Source organism: Somniosus microcephalus, chromosome 29, assembly GCF_052327205.1.
Source record: "Somniosus microcephalus isolate GS21.2 chromosome 29, FLI_Smic_1.0, whole genome shotgun sequence".
NCBI lineage: Eukaryota > Metazoa > Chordata > Chondrichthyes > Squaliformes > Somniosidae > Somniosus > Somniosus microcephalus.
In genome coordinates this window covers 43,930,829-43,946,681 of record NC_141015.1, presented here as the reverse complement: position 1 = coordinate 43,946,681, position 15,853 = coordinate 43,930,829, and the positions used below count along the sequence as shown (strand labels likewise).

The following is a 15,853-nucleotide window of genomic DNA, read 5'->3' as shown; positions in this document are numbered from 1 at the left end:
CTTGTTTAACAATCCCCTCATTTATGGAGGATGACTTGTAAACCCCATTGAGTAGCTTGCTGAACGTTTAGGAGCCTTGCAACATAGTACGGTTTCCAACAAGGTCACAACGTGAGCAAATACAGCACCCTGTGGTCTAAACCAGAAACTTTGGCTTGCATATAAAACTGGCTAATTATTTAATTCCAGGTAGTTCAATCAACGTTTGCACATTGTGCATTTGCTGATGAGACTAAGAAACTCTTGTCAATTTTGTTTTCTAAAAGACCAGAATATTAACTAAAGCAAGGATTGCCGTAGACATCTCTAACCATGGTAAACTGAGACTGATTAGATATAGCCCGTCACAATTTCAGCAAGCTTCAATGGATATCCTTTGTATTTTACAGCTATTCTATCGGGTGACAGATGACAAAGCTAAACACACAGAGCTCTATTTGGTGGGGATGGTGTGTTACTATGGTAAACACTATTCTACCTTCTTTTTCCAAACAAAAATTCGCAAATGGATGTATTTTGATGATGCCCATGTGAAAGAGGTAGGAGTTCTTTACCTAAAATGCGTCATTGATGTAATTTAGTCAGAGAGTCATGATTATTACTGGCCTTTTGTGTTGCTGATTGCCTCAGGGTCGGCAATAACCACAGTACATGAATAAAGTAACTGTGACAGCCTCTTCTTCAGCTGTCTTATGCTTAGCTCATGTCTTTGCTTCCCCTGCACATGGTTTAGAATGGTGTTTTGAACTGTATACTCTGACAGTTATGTCTGAATGAATCCTGCTGGGAGGCAGCCTCCCCCACACTCTGAAGCTGCTTCTCAGTAAAAGGAGTGCACAGTTTTTAAGTGTGGTAAGGTCAGGACAGTTCCTCCTCTCAGTAATTCCATCTGAGAGTAACAACGTTTAATTCAGAGCTGCATCACTGTTGGAAGAGAGGGGCGACGTGATCTAAGTCTACCTGTGGCGTTGCAGCCTTTCTTATGGTGTATTAGTGACCTTTGCACTCTCCACTTCACCTCTACATTCAATTCGCAGCTTAGATTGCCAAATAAGGAGTGTTGCTCCCTGCTCCCCTTTATAAATAATCTCTGCACTCAGATCTCAACGTAAACAAATGAATGCATTATGTTTGCTACTGTTGCAAGGAGTAAATCGCACCAGTTTCCTTACCCCACACAGCTACTAATAAGTTAGCATATAACAAGACTAAGTACAATTGACCTTTTATGAAGGCCATGTTTTTAGGCTTATTTGTATTGTGAATGCTAGTTTAAAAACATTGAAACAGTTTCAGTGCTGATGAGGCAGTTGAAGTTGTACAGTAATAAGTACAGTGTCACAACTCTTCCTATTTTCGATTTAGATTGGACCCAAATGGAAGGACGTAGTGACCAGATGCATTAAAAGCCACTATCAGCCGTTACTACTTTTGTATGCAGATCCAAGAGGCACTCCTGTGTCTGTACAGGATCTGCCCCTAGCAGATGGCCATCAGTACAGCAGAACCTGTTATGACAGTGAAGATTCAGGTAATTATGACTTTAATTATTCATGGGTGATTAAAATATCTCTAGCGAGGAAAGGACTCCGAGTGCCTCATTTTACCCCAGAAGAATTGCACAAGTTCCAGTTTTTTTCTTAAACTTTATATTTTGCATTCTTCCCCCACTCACCAATGCCAATACCACGCAGTGTTCCTCCTAGGCCAGCAGGCAGTCTGCTGTCAGGCCTCCGCTAGCATTTCCGATGAGATAATTGTGTCTTGGAACTTTGTAGGAGTAATCAGGAATGAATACAAGTTCTTCCTTTGTGAGGACGTGACTGTCCCTTGTTGTCTCCTGCAGCATCTAGGATGTGATTGGAAAGCTGCTATGTGGGGGAATTACAGGATGAAAGTCATGTCTTGCATGATTTACTTCTTGCTTTAAAATCTTCGATCCTTAGCCAGTTAATTTCTTGGCACAAAATGTTACATTATAAAGGCTCCGTTTAAAGGCTTCCACATATTTTAATCAGGTCAAAGCTCTGCTGTCCTGCCACATCAAGTCGCGAATGGTGGTGGGCAATTACCCAACTAATTGGCAGAGTAGGCTCCCTGAACATCCCCAACCTCAGTGCTGGAGGAGCCCAGCATGTGATTGCAAAAGACAAGGCTGAAGTGTTTGCCACCATCCCCAGCCAGAAGTGCTGAGAGGATGATCCTTCTCGGCCTCCTCCTGAGGTCCCCACCATCACAGATGCCAGTCTTCAGCCAATTCGGTGAAGTGCTACAGGTACTGACAATATCCAGGTTGTAGTGCTGAAGACCTGTGCTCCAGAACTAGCCTTTAGCCAAGCTGTTCCAGTACAGCTACAACATTGGCATCGAACCGACAATATGGAAAATTGCCCAGCTATGTCATGCCCATAAAAAGCCAATTACCGCCCCATTAGCCTACTCCCAATCATCAGCAACGTGATGGAAGGGATACGTCGACAGTGCTATCAAGCGGCACTTACTCACCAAAAACCTGCTCACCAATGCTCTGTTTGGGTTCCGTCAGGACCACTCTGTTCCAGACCTCATTACAGCTTTGATCCAAACACAAGAGGTGAATTCCAAAGGTGAGGAGAGAGTGACTGCCCTTGACATCAAGGCAGCATTTGACTGAGCGTGGCACCCAGGAGCCCTAGCAAAACTGAAGTCAATGGGGCTTAGTGGGGAAAATTACCAGTGGCTGGAGTCATACCTGATTCAAAGGAAAATGGTTGTCGTTGTTGGAGGTCAATCACCTTGGCTCCCGGATGACGCTGCAGGATTTCCTCAGGGCAGCGTCCTAGGCCCAACCATCTTCAGCTGCTTCATCAATGACCTTCCCTCCAACATAAGGTCAAAAGTGGGGATGTTCAAATAATGATTACAGTGTTCAGTTCCTCAGATAATGAAGTAGTCCATGCCTGTATGTAGCACGACCTGAACAACATCCAGGCTTGGACTGATAAGTGGCAAGTAACATTCGCGCCCCTCAGGTGTCAGGCAAAGAACACCACTAATGGGAGAGCATAATCACCTCCTCTTGACAGTCAGTGGCATTAGCATTGCCGAGTCCCCCACTGTCAACATCCTGGGGGGTTACCATTGACCAGAAACTCAACTGGACCAGCTATATATGCCATGGCTACAAGAGTATGTCAGAGGCTGAGTACTCTGTGGCGAGTGGCTCATTTATTGACTCCCCAATGCGCCTCTACCACCTACAAAGCACAAGTCAGGAGTGTGATTGAATACTCTCCTTGCCTGGGTGGAAGCAGTTGCAACAACATTTGAGAAGTTCGACACCATCCAGTTTGTTTAATCGGCACCCCATCCACCAGCTTAACCATCTACTCCCTCCACCATTGGTGTACCATGGCTGTAGTGTGTACTATCTACAGGATGCACTACAGCAACTTACCAAAGCACCTTCGGCAGCAACTCCCAAACCCTCGACCTCTACCACCTAGAAGGACAAGGGCAGCAGGCGCATGGGAAACACCACCACCTCCAAGTCTCATGCCATCCCTCCTTGGGACTCCCTATCTAACAGCATTGTGGAAGCACCTTCGTCACCGGAACTGTAGCAGTTCAAGAAGAAGGCCCATCACCACTTTCTCAGGGGCAACTAGGGATGGGCAATAAATTCTGGCCTTGCCAATGATGCCTACATCCTGAGAATTATTTTTTACCACTGAAGTATTCATGCTGCTTTTGTGTTTTGAAATTGATTTGTATCCCTTGTGAAAATGGCCAGTTTTTCCAAATGCTCACCATCAGCCTGTAGAGACTGTTACTCATGTTTTCATATTTGCTCTTGGGGAAAATTGGACATCGCTGGTGAGGATGAAAGCAGTCTTCACATGAGAACCCCTTTCTTAGAGATGTATGAAGTCCCTGAACTTTCTCATGCTTTTTGAAGGTTGTTCAGAATGCCATCGGTGGGATCATAAGAGCAGATCATCTGCTAGTTTGTGGTCCGAAAAGTAGAAAGGGTTAGAATCAAATCAAATCAAATCAACTTTTATTGTCATTGTTAGTGCACAAGTGCAGTACAACGAAATGTAGGCTTGCGGCTCCCGAGAGTGTACAATTTGGATTAGGACACTTAAACATTTCAACATACATTTGTACATATATATTAGCATAAATATGACCATAATAAAGTGCATCGGCAGGTGTGCAGGCTTTAGTGTTTATTTGTGGAGTTCAGTAGGATGACAGCCCACAAAAACAAATCCATCAGTAGAAAACATTAGAAATCAAAGTTGGTAAATGCACTGCCCAGTCTGTTACTGAGATGCACGGGCGAGGATGATCCCCAATCTGGTCTGTTAACAGATCTCAGCCAGGGTGGTTGGGTGCTCCACTTGGCCGTGGGCTCTTGGCTGTGATCCAGGAATGGTGCTGTGCACACTAGCTGATGGCAGAATCAGGCTTGATCGCGACACTAACTGTCCAAGCTGAAATAAGAATGAGGGACTGGCTTCGAAGCGATACATCCCAAGGTACCAGAGGGTAGCTGGTGCCTGCGGAATCGCACCTGAGCAGGAGTTGGACCGTTGGGGCTGTAGGGGAGAAAGGGGTGAGAATATGAGTTGGGGGGTGGTGGCGGAGTTGTTAGTTGCTAGCTCTAGCTTCTGCTCATTAGTTCCCCTGCAGATGTCCTCTACAATCGCAGTTCAAGCCAACATATTCACAACCAACGCACACAAACATTTCATTACAATTCGATGTTGAATTTACTTTTTCCTCTTGGAAAAGGGTGCTGACGAAACTCTCTCATTAATGATTTAAGTTTGTTTAGATATGATGTAAACTGAAGTTTGGGGAGAAGTCTGTATGGAGTGTTTACTTGCTAAGCACAATACTTGGATTTCCTGTTTTTCTTAAATTAACTGATAAAGGTGACCATGTAGAAATGATGTTTTTGAAGCTATTTCCCCTTGAAAGTTGCTGAGTTTGAAAGGCTTGTGTAGATTAAGAATTGATTCATGGGGGCCTGACTGTTCTAACATGAAAAGGCTTCTGTTTCCTCCGCCGGATTGCACTCCTTTAAAAGAGTTCGCCAGAACTGGTGCGCGGCAAAACCAATTTAGATGGCAGGTATAACTGTCTGGAATATATTGTGTGCCCTGGATAGTCTTACTGACTCCTGTTTTTATGGCTTGTCTTTCTGCAGGAAGAGAGCCATCTATAGCGAGTGACAGCAGGACAGATTCTTCTAATGAGAGCTACCATTACAAACACAGCCATCAGGAGTCTATGGTCAGCCATTTCTCTTCCGACTCCCAGGGTACAGTGATTTATAACCTGGAGAATGATACAGCCTCTCAAAGCAGCAGGGACACAGGTACTATAAGTTGAGAAATGATGCGTAGCCCTAAGAATAGAAAATCAATCTCTGGCAGAACAGATCCTGGCAAAATGGATTAAATTAAGACAATAAAGGATTGTCATTTTAGGAGAAGAAATTTTACAGTGGATCCAGCGAATTGAAGTGTAATAAAATCTGAAAGAAATTGAATAAATTCTCAAATTTTCAACCCAATGCATGAGCCATTAAGAGTACGTGTTTTGTTAGAACCTTCGAAAATATCGCTAAGTAATATTTTGAGAGTACAAGTCCTGTTGAAGGAATTAAACCTTGTAGATTCCTTTTTGTTTTACTTATGATGCATGGGTTCAGATTCATCAGCTCGTGTAGGCTTTTGATGTGCTGTCGTATGGAGTAGGCGTGCTCCTTTATCTAATATATTGACCTGCCACTTGGAATTAAAACAGTCGAATCAGCTGAAATAATGTACACGGTGCCTGGAGAACTCCTCGGTCTCTTTAACAAGTGGTTGCCATGACAGTTGCCTGTTCTGCAGCCAGCTGTATTTCACTTGCAGAAGTTTTGCTGCTGCTTACCTGGGTCACTGCTTGCTATGTTATGGTCACTGCTGATGATTAACCAGCCAACCTTGCAGGTCAAAGGGACTGGGGTGGGGTAGACCTGTCATTGGGAAGTGGGATTCTTCTGACGAGGCTCCAGGTAAGCCAGCAAGCTAATGCCCAGTTGCTGGGTGGTCATGGCTGGACAAGCAATGGAAAACTTGCCAGTGCTTTGTATTGCACTTTGTATATTCCAGCAGCACCTCTGCACACACTTGTGGTCCCTGAGCTCTGGTTCTTGCCTACGCGCTCTGGAGTTAAGTCCGTCTGGTGTATCACTGCGAGGAGTACGTATTCAAAATGGGCAAACAGAAACCCGATCAGTGTGGATTTCTCAAAACATCTACTTGGATTTATACAGTGCCTTCAACGTAGAAAAACATCCAATGCACTTTGAGGCATAATAAAAAAAAATGGATGCCAAGCCAAAGAACTAGATATTGGGATGGGCAACCAAAAGCATTTAGGGAGGGTCTTAAAAGAGGAAAGGGAGGTGGCGGGGTTTAGTACAGGAACTCCGGATGTGGAAGTACATAGTCTTTGTATTGACGAGGGTATTGGGTGGGAAGCTCAGCTCGGGGTTGAACAGGACAACGAGGTTGTGACTGTCTGGTTCAGCCAGAGGGGGGGGCTGGAATCAGCGGCATAGCTAAAGTTTGTGGTGGGGGCTGAAGACGATGGCTCCAGTCTTACCAATGTTTTTAACTGAAAAATATTGTGGCTCATCCAAGACTGGATATTGGTCAAGCACACGGGCCATGGAGAGGGTGACAGAAGTGATGGAAAGGTAGAACTGGGCGTCATCAGCACACATGTGTAAGCTGATCCTATGTCTGCAGATGATGTCATCAAGGGGCACCATGTAGGAGAGGAAGAGGTCAAGGATAGATCATTGGGGAACTCTGGGGAGGATCACAGTGCAGGGACAGGAAGGGAAACTATTGCTGGAGATGTTCTGGCTACAATCGTCTAAGAGTGGAACCAAGCAAGGGCAATTCCACTGAGCTGGACTACAGAGGAGAAGCCTTAAAGGAGGGACGTGTAACGGACCCATGTCTGCAGTAAGAGTACAGAAAGGGCAAGGCAGGGTCGTGTATATTTGTGGCGATGGTTAGGGCTGTTTTAGTGCTGTGGTCGGGGTGGAAACCTGATTGGAGAGGTTCAGACAAGGACTTGCAGTGGAGATGGGCATGGATTGGGAGACTGTGGGGATCTCTCAGTAGCTTGGGTTGGACACTCGGCCCTGGTGGCGGGTTTCATTGCATATTGAACATCTGGCTGACTGTCCTTTTTTAAAAAAAAAAAAAAAAAAAAAAAAAAAATCTGCTGATGCATACACAATTTTACTTTAAGGGCCTTTGTTTCCAAGAAAGAAATTGCCCATGTATTGGCATTTAGTGCACAAATGCAATGTGACTTGAGAAGCTTGGGATGTTTTCATTAGAGTTGGAAGGTTAAGCAGTGACTTGATGGAGGGCTTATGATGTAAATAGTGATATTGTTTCCACTGCTTGATGAGAGGGCACATGTAAGATCAGGACACAGATGGGAAGGGGAGGTTAGAAACATTTCCTTCACACAGAGTGGCACTTCATATTGTCCAGCAGAGCTTTTGAAAAGGTTTGTGTTTGTGGACACACTCATACTCCCAAAACCAAATTTACTGGTTGGGAGAGTTTGTTTGATAATGACATGAGTGTTAATACCCTGTACCATGAATCACAGGTGATATCGCAGTGAGTATTGACAGCACTGTCCGCCAGTGAGTTGGAGGTGGGGCAATCCATTTAGTTGGCTCTGCCATTCTTTTCTTTTTAAAATTATTCATTTTATCTTAAGAAATTGATATTTTGTCCCAGGGCATCATACAGACAGTGAATCTAACCAACGGCCTCCTTTCAAAAAAGGGATTTCTGTGGATAGACGGCGGAGTTCCAGCCGACCTAGGCGCCCTGATAATCGAGGGAAACCGGAGAAATTGGAGGAAGTTCCGTCCTGTGGTTATCACAGTGAAGGTGAGGAAAGGAATTTATCTAGCGCCCCTGTTGTGAAAGTGCCATGAACTTGGAAGTGCAGGTTGGTACGGGTGCGGCGGTGAAGGGTGATGGGTGCTCGTGAATAGTGGAGTTGCTGCTCTTGTGCACACTTTAGTCTTTGTATCTTTCATGTCCGAAATTGTAGGCGAAACGTTGAAAGAGAAACAAGCCCCGAGAACTGGACCGAAACCTGCTACTAGTAGATTAAAGGACTTCAGAGAAACGATGAGCAACATTATTCATAACCGACCTTTACATAACCAAGACCAGAGTAACAACAAACCCATTCCAGCCAAGGTGGTGGACCCTGTAGATAATAGCAGCTTCCGAATGTCAGGTGGCCGGGCACGAGACTGGGAAATAGAAAGCACCAGCAGTGAATCTAAATCGAGCTCATCGAGCAGGTCAAAGACCTACTTGTGGAAACCCAAACGGGAGGTCCTCAATATTGACAGTATTTTCACGAAAGAGAAAAGGAGAATTGCATGTTACACACAGATGAATACGACGACTGAGGATGGCATTAAAGATTTGAACCACAATAAGGCTGAGAGTTCAGTAGGTGTTGGAGGTGCTCCTTTGACACTAGACAATACAAAGAATGAAGGAAAAGGCGTACAGATAAATAATGACAGATACGAGAAGGCTGGGTATCCTGGTAAAAGTATGCAACAAACGGGGGTCCACAGTCTGGGAGAAAGTGAACGTTTTATTCAGAGAATGGAGTCTGGCTACGAGAGCAGTGAGCGCAACAGCAACAGTCCAGTCAGTTTGGATACTTCGGTTACTGATGGGATACCAGGTGGAGTGCACAACTCCAGTGCCAATCCTTTCAGGTAAATTAGTTGTCTGATTACTTAGCATTTCTTACTCGCTGTCAGAGCAGGGAGTCATGAATTTAATTTTGCTTTATATTGTATGTCAGATACATGAAAGTTCAAGAATTGCCTCCATTTGTACCAAGTAACTTTCAAAGTTTCTAGTGTATATATTTTTTCCAATATCAATATTTTTAAGGGGGAAATGAAAATGAAATCCAGTGAGCTTGACCGAGTGTAGTGTACCGCCCAATCCGCCTCGCCACAGCCCAATCCACCGCCCAATCCGCTCCGCCTTGCCTCGCCTCCGCCCTATCCAGTGTGGGCTATATGTTCAGTAGTAGCAGAAACAATGGTAACAGCACCATGGGATTCTTGCTGTACTAACGTACATTTATTCTTTGACTGGCAGTTAGGATTGAAGTACAATTTATTTTTTATTTTCTGCAGTAAATATATTGGCAAAAGCAGATAATTTTGGTTAGTGTGTGTTTGTCTACAAACCATTTAATTAATTTGATATCAATTATAAACATTGCTCCAGATGTGCAAACTAAATACATGATAGACACAACAGCGATTATCATAAAAATACTGCAAACTCCTCTTTATGCCTGCAATCCATCCTTCATTGCGAGATGACATCCCTGTCTACCTCAGTTAATTTCCCTTTGGACTTTCCTCCAATATACCTGTGGGAATTGATATAATCTGTCAGTCTCAGTGGGCACTCCGGTGCCTTGCAGTAAATGTCGATTTCTCTGAGGCTCTGTGTGTCCTGCTCTTTTTAAAGGGAAACCAATGCTAAGAAACCAGTCAGTTCTGGTCCTTCGTGGAAAACTGTTCCCAAGTCCAAGAGCAGCAGTGCCTTACAACAGGAATCGTCTGCAGCCTCCAAGAGCTGGGTGAATATGCAGCAGAATTTCAGTAAGAAAACCTTTTATATCCTAATGCTGAATGGTGTTTTTTCTGATGGATGGTAATTGTATTGAAATTGCACCGTGTCACACTTGCATATAATGTCATGACGAATAGCTTTTTCTTCTTTCTCCATTTAACATATGAACATAAGTTAAAAGTTTGTTTAAAAAAAGTATTTCATTATTATTTTGAAAATGCATAAAACAAGATGTTGAAACTGTTCCTGATGGTCTTGAGCATCATTATATTGGTGAAATAACTTCTGCATGAACATGTTTATCTTCCTAATTTTAAAAAAAAAGGAAGAGCAGTGTGTGTCTTCCCTGGGTGGTGTGACATGTTCAGCAGTGGATGATTGACACATTTGCTCAAGAGTTTCTGCTTATCAGTTGAGTTGAATCAGCAGTAAAAATCCTTCCATTTCACCCCTTCCAATTTTTAGTAACTTGTATTAGACTTTACCACTTTTTAAAAAAGAATAACTGCAATTTTCTGTCCTAATTGACTTTCACGTGAGTTGTATTCTGAGACCTGATGACTGTATCCAGCCTGTTGTAATAATACATTGACTTCTACAGGTTGGTCAATGCCGGAGGTGATTGTCTCTCAGTTACCTCCTGAAGCTGACTTTAGATGACCCTAGAGTTTAGAAAACTGAGAGGTGATCTCATTGAAACATACAAACTTCTTAAGGGGCTTCACAGAGTAGACGCTGAGAGGCTGTTTCCCCTGGCTGGGGAGTCTAGAACCAGGGGTCACAGTCTCAGAATAAGGGGTCGGCCATTTAGGACTGAGATGAGGAGAAATTTCTTCACTCGGTGGTGAATCTTTGGAATTCTCTACCCCAGAGGGCTGTGGAGGCTCAGTCGTTGAGTATATTCAAGGCAGAGATCGATAGATTTTTGGATATTTAGGGAATCGAGGGATATGTGGATAGGGTGGGAAGGTGGAGGTGAGTTGAAGATCAGCCATGATCTTATTGAATGGCGAAGCAGGCTCGAAGGGCCGATTGGCCGACTCCTGCTCCTATTTGTTATTTTCTTATGACCTTCCAATATATGGGCTGGAAGAGCAATGAGTGCCAGCACTAAAATACATCGATCCAAGAGAAAGTCCCAAATCGTTAGACATAGCGAAGCAGTTTTTTGTTGTTTTAAATATTTGTTGCAGAACTTGTCATGAAACATCTCTTTTTATAAAAAAAAAAAAAAGTTTATAATGCTGTTTAATTATATTAATGGCCGTAAGAGAGTTGGACTCCATTGCAATTAACTTGCATGTTAATTGGGTTTTGGTGGTTGAATTGTTAATAGGATTCCAACACTTCTCCACCCATTTTCTTTTAAACAATTCATAGTAGCTTTACTCCGGCTGCTAATTTGTACTGAGCTGTAGCTGTGCAATCTGCCCATTTTCAAGTTGAGCGTTGTAGTGTCAGATGTGATGGGCTCAATATCTTGGCTACCATTTTGTCCAGCTGGAGCTATTGAAGGGATGTTTATTCTGTTGCATTGAGGTCACCTTTGCAGCTAAAGGACAGTGTTCTCCGGGATGGTAAGTGTACATTTAACTCTTGCACTCCTGGTGACAATGCAGCTTATAATTAGCAGCTACTGACATCTCGGCAATGCTTCGTACTTGTTAAATGCAACCTGATGAAATTATTCAAATGTAACCTGGTCGATTCAACCACATCAAACTGTGATGCTCTGTCTCCTGATTGGCTGGAAAATTGGTGTTTAGAAGCACTGAGGCATGTGGTGGCTCCTCCGGGAGTGGATTATTTGTTCTTTGAATTCACTGTCTGCACTGAGCACTCTTGGGTCTGGTACCTTCTGGGTAAAGTCCAGAGCAATGTGCCGTCTTGGTAAATGTAGTGTACTTTAACCTGAACTTTGGAAGATTACTCTTTACGCACCAGTGCAACATTTCCTCATCCCCACAGCAAGTATATTCCCAGTGAGGTTGTCCAGTTATGGGCTGTTTTGTGCTGTTACCCATGTTAATTGGGAATTGGATTGAGATGACCCAAACCCACTTAGTATTAAGAGGGAGCAGAAGGTTCTGAATTGATTTTAACCCGGGTGCAAGTGCTGAAAGAGCAACATTCTGATGCGCTGTCACCACTCGCCCGTCCTTGCAGTTAGCAAATGTTCTTGCGACTTGCTCTGATATTTGTTGCAGTAAGTGATTCTGACGTTCTCTTTGTAACAGTCTTACAGTGGACTCGGCTGCAACTGTACAAACTCATGACCAATAGCTGCCAGGGACACCCCCATGGATTGAGTTCAGTTAAGCATCTCGTACATTCTGTAATAGGATCTTTAAGGCCTGTTCACTTCGATGAGCTGATAAAATTACTCTTCTGGCACAGCAACTACTCCTGATTGTGTTTTTAATCTCTCTCTTCCCAACACACACACACACTTACTTTTTTTAAACAAAGATTTCCACAGAACCACAAATTCTCAGCTTTCACTGATGCATCGAGTGCCGCGGAGTCTCTTGTATAAGGACGTGGTCAGCGGGTCCACCTAGAGGTGCAAGCTGAAACAAAGCGGCCACTAATGATGTGAACACAAGCCATTGCCGTAGCTGAGCACTTAATTTAAGCAGCTAACTGTTCACAGCTTATCTGCAAGAATCTTAAAACCAACTGGGTTTTCAGTTTGGAGTGCAGCACGGTGGAAACGTGTGGGCCGATCACCCGCCCAGTCGACTGCTTCCTGTAGTCCTGTTTTTATGTGTACAAACTTAACCATCCTGTTGTCAGGAAGTTGACCACTTGTTCTGTCCCCAACTCCCATTTTGAACTTTAAATTGCTTGCCATATTAACAGGAAAGGTATTTAAATGAAGCCTCCGTGCATAGGATCAGCAGAACAATCGGTTGTAACGTGGCTGCACTGACACAATGCTGCAGCAACTGCTCCACCCGGCACTACTGCTGCTCCCTGTGCGCACACAGGATGGGGAGTGTATTTTTCAAGTTTCTGAAAAATACACTCTTCCCCTCCATTTGTGTCCCTTTACCAGCTGCAGTGTAGCTCCCCACTAGTTTCGCTTGAATTAGACACATTCTCCCAGGTACTGAAACTTAGACTTGACTATAACAATTCTCTTTCCAATTTCTTTTCTTTTTAAACGGTATTTTGTGTTCTGTTTTTGTATGCAGCCACATCAGTGACAGTTAATCCTCCTGATACGCCACAGCTGACCCCAGATCTGGTGACATGACTACCTTGCTAAGTCATCCACCTTTGCCCAGTCCCCTGGATGCTGCGTTAGCTGGTGTTTAATCTGTGTGTTACTTCAGTTGTGTTTGCCAGCCAGTTATCCACAGCCGCAAAAGTGGCGTTTAGTAGATGATTCACAGCAAAGGGCACATGCACCATCTAGTGGTGGACAATTACTATGGCAGGTGCTTCTCTCTCATTCAGCCAAGTAGCACCAGACGGGGAAAGCAGCGGGCATATCTGTGTGAAAGCCCCTCGCACAAGGGCCTAGATTAAGCAATTGATGAATAAGCCTGGTACTTGACTGTGGACATCTGGAACATCAGTGGCTAGCATGCTGTCCTGTGTAGTTCCTTCCATCACAATGAAAGCGGATTTCCATCATATAGCTGATGAACAAACTCTGTGACTTGGCACAACAGCTGCTCAACAATGTTACCTGGAAGTTGGGTATGTGAAAGATACTCGTATATTCGGGCTCTGGTGCATGTCATGGTTGGGTATGTGAAAGATACTCTTATATTCAGGCTCCAACTGTTGTAGCTCTCTGAACAGTGATTCAGGAGGAGGGTTGGAGACTCTTGAGCATGGGTGGTGGGTTCCTGCACATCAGATATCTGGGCTGACCCCAAAAATAACCTCCGGTTAAGATCATCTTGATGTACCCGGGGGCACTGTTCTTTCCAGGAAATCAATAACCTGGTGCTGTCTTTTGGAAAGGTGATCTTCTCCCAATCCCGCTTTCAAACTGCCCTGCATGGCTAGGAGGAAATTACAACAGGCTCGTAGCAGCTTCACGTTGGTGGCTGTTAGGAATGCCCTTTTGCAAATCTGTCAATGGGAGGAAAATCCAGGCCAATGCCTGATGTACTCTGCAGCAATCACCTTGACTCATTTAAGCTAAATAAAATAAACCAATAAATACATTCACACAAATCATAGTTCAAGGTTAAGTGGGAATAGTGTGCAAAATTGTGGGGTTTTTTAACTGTTATTTCTTCCCCATCATTCCCCCCACTACCATTTTCATTGTGAAAACCTAATAATTTTCTCCCAGGTTTTCACTGTTTTCATTTATTGAAGTAAAGCTGACACGTTCGGACTCTGCTGTGCTGCTTTCAAAAAAAAAAAGTCCGAACTATTAGATACCCAGGCTGATGTCAGATACCCTCGGCAGTCAAACGCATCCTGCTATGTAGACGTGATGGCTGACTTTCTGGTTCCTAGCGATTCTCTAAACTAAGCTCCTAGAACTGTTGTGATTGGGAAGACAGTCTTTCATCAAATCAAACCCAGCCTGGGTGTTGTCAGAGCGCAGTGGGGAGCTGTGTCTAAAACCACAGCCACAGCCTGTCCAACTTACTCCCGTCTTTCTCACTCTGTCCATGGGCAGGCAAACTCTTTTGGGGGGGGGGGGGCAAGAGGTGGCTTTAACATTACCCCAGGATTCAGATATTCCAGTCAGAGTGGGCCGCAAGGGTTGAGAGCAAGAAACCCTCTCTCTGGTTCCGTCACTCCCAGCAGTCATTCAGAGAGTTTGCTGCCACTGCTACAGATAGAAATTCGTGACCGTTTTTGAGGATTTCCCCATAGCCCTGCAGATTTCTCCTTTTTCAATATTTATCCAATTCCCTTTAGAAAGTTGCCATTGAATCTGCTTCCACCGCTCTTTTGGGCAGCGCATTCCAGATCGGAATAACTTCCTGCATTTAAAAAAAAAAATAAAAAATCTCCTAATTTTCCCCTGGGATTTTTTTGCAAGTTTCAACCATGACTGAACCGAAGGGTCTGTGAAGTTGGCAATACTGCAGCATTCTGGCTCTGGAATGCTGGCTATTAATGCTCCTACCTCTCCTCCCCCCTCCACCCACCCATGGTCATTGACCATGTCCAATAACCCCTGGCGCTGAAGTTGGCTTGGAAGTGACCGACCGCTCAGGAGGGTGTTCAGCAAGAAGCGCTCTACATTGTAACTCTCTTATATTGTTCGCATATGTTCAGTTTTATACAAAACTTCAACAACGTAATTTGTTTTAATTTTGTCGACTGACGAATAAATTCTGACTTAACTGAAAATGTGTTAAATTATGTGGAAAATGTACTGTATTCAGACTAGAAATAGAACTATAGTGCTACTGCTGAATCCACTGATATGAACTCACTGGATGTTACGGTTCTGTTTCATACTTTGGGAAGCTTCCATGTCCCTGAATGGTAGAAATATTGGCCAACAGTGTCTGGCGGTGAATCGTTCTCCTGGCACAGTAATACAGCAGCTGCCCCTGACAAACGGTCAGTATAATTGATGAGGAAAGGAGTCCGTTCCTCCCCTCCCCCCAGCACTTGTCACTGGAACCCAACACCATGCCTGTAGATGGGCCGTATTAATCAGTGATCTGCTACTGCCGACCGACCGAATAACAGATTTTGAAGAAATGGGAATCTTTCCTTTGGTTGTTCAGCTGTTAATTTAAACAGCTAAAATCTTCTGTAATTTTGCTAGGATGTTCATGATGGTGTAACTTAACTCATCTAGATCCTCATCCTGCTTTTTGTTTGCAAATTAAGAAACTGCCTAGCTGCAACATTCAGAAATTAATTTGTACCAAAATCCATGTTTTTCCCCCACTAGCCTGATTATATTTAGCTGAACTTTGTAACCCATTTAAAAAAAGAAATTCAAAAAACAATATATTGTCTCTAAATATAAAATAAGAATTGCCTTTGTTTTATTCACACCCCCCCCCCCCCCCCCAACTGTGCTGAACTAATTGACCCTTGCCGTACAGTTCTGCAGGTGCCAGGCTCCCCCTATACCTTACCCAAGTCTGGACAATTAGACTAAATTAGAATCCGCACCCTTGCGGTAAAACATCAATCGGGGAACTGAG

The 15,853-nt window shown here is 43.9% G+C and overlaps 1 protein-coding gene across 5 annotated transcripts in view; it reads left to right on the top strand.

Annotated features, from left to right (window-relative positions):
* usp54a (ubiquitin specific peptidase 54a) overlaps window positions 1-15,853 on the top strand; it is a 131,393-nt gene that overhangs the window by 92,184 nt on the left and 23,356 nt on the right. For 4 of the 5 annotated variants that reach the window (XM_085970744.1, XM_085970742.1, XM_085970743.1 and 1 more), the window contains exons 9-14: window positions 390-539; window positions 1,366-1,531; window positions 5,198-5,368; window positions 7,812-7,967; window positions 8,134-8,824; window positions 9,600-9,733. In XM_085970744.1, coding sequence (XP_085826870.1) covers window positions 390-539; window positions 1,366-1,531; window positions 5,198-5,368; window positions 7,812-7,967; window positions 8,134-8,824; window positions 9,600-9,733 — 1,468 coding nt within the window. The remainder of the gene's footprint in view (window positions 1-389; window positions 540-1,365; window positions 1,532-5,197; window positions 5,369-7,811; window positions 7,968-8,133; window positions 8,825-9,599; window positions 9,734-15,853) is intronic. The other variant, XM_085970745.1, reaches the window with a different exon arrangement.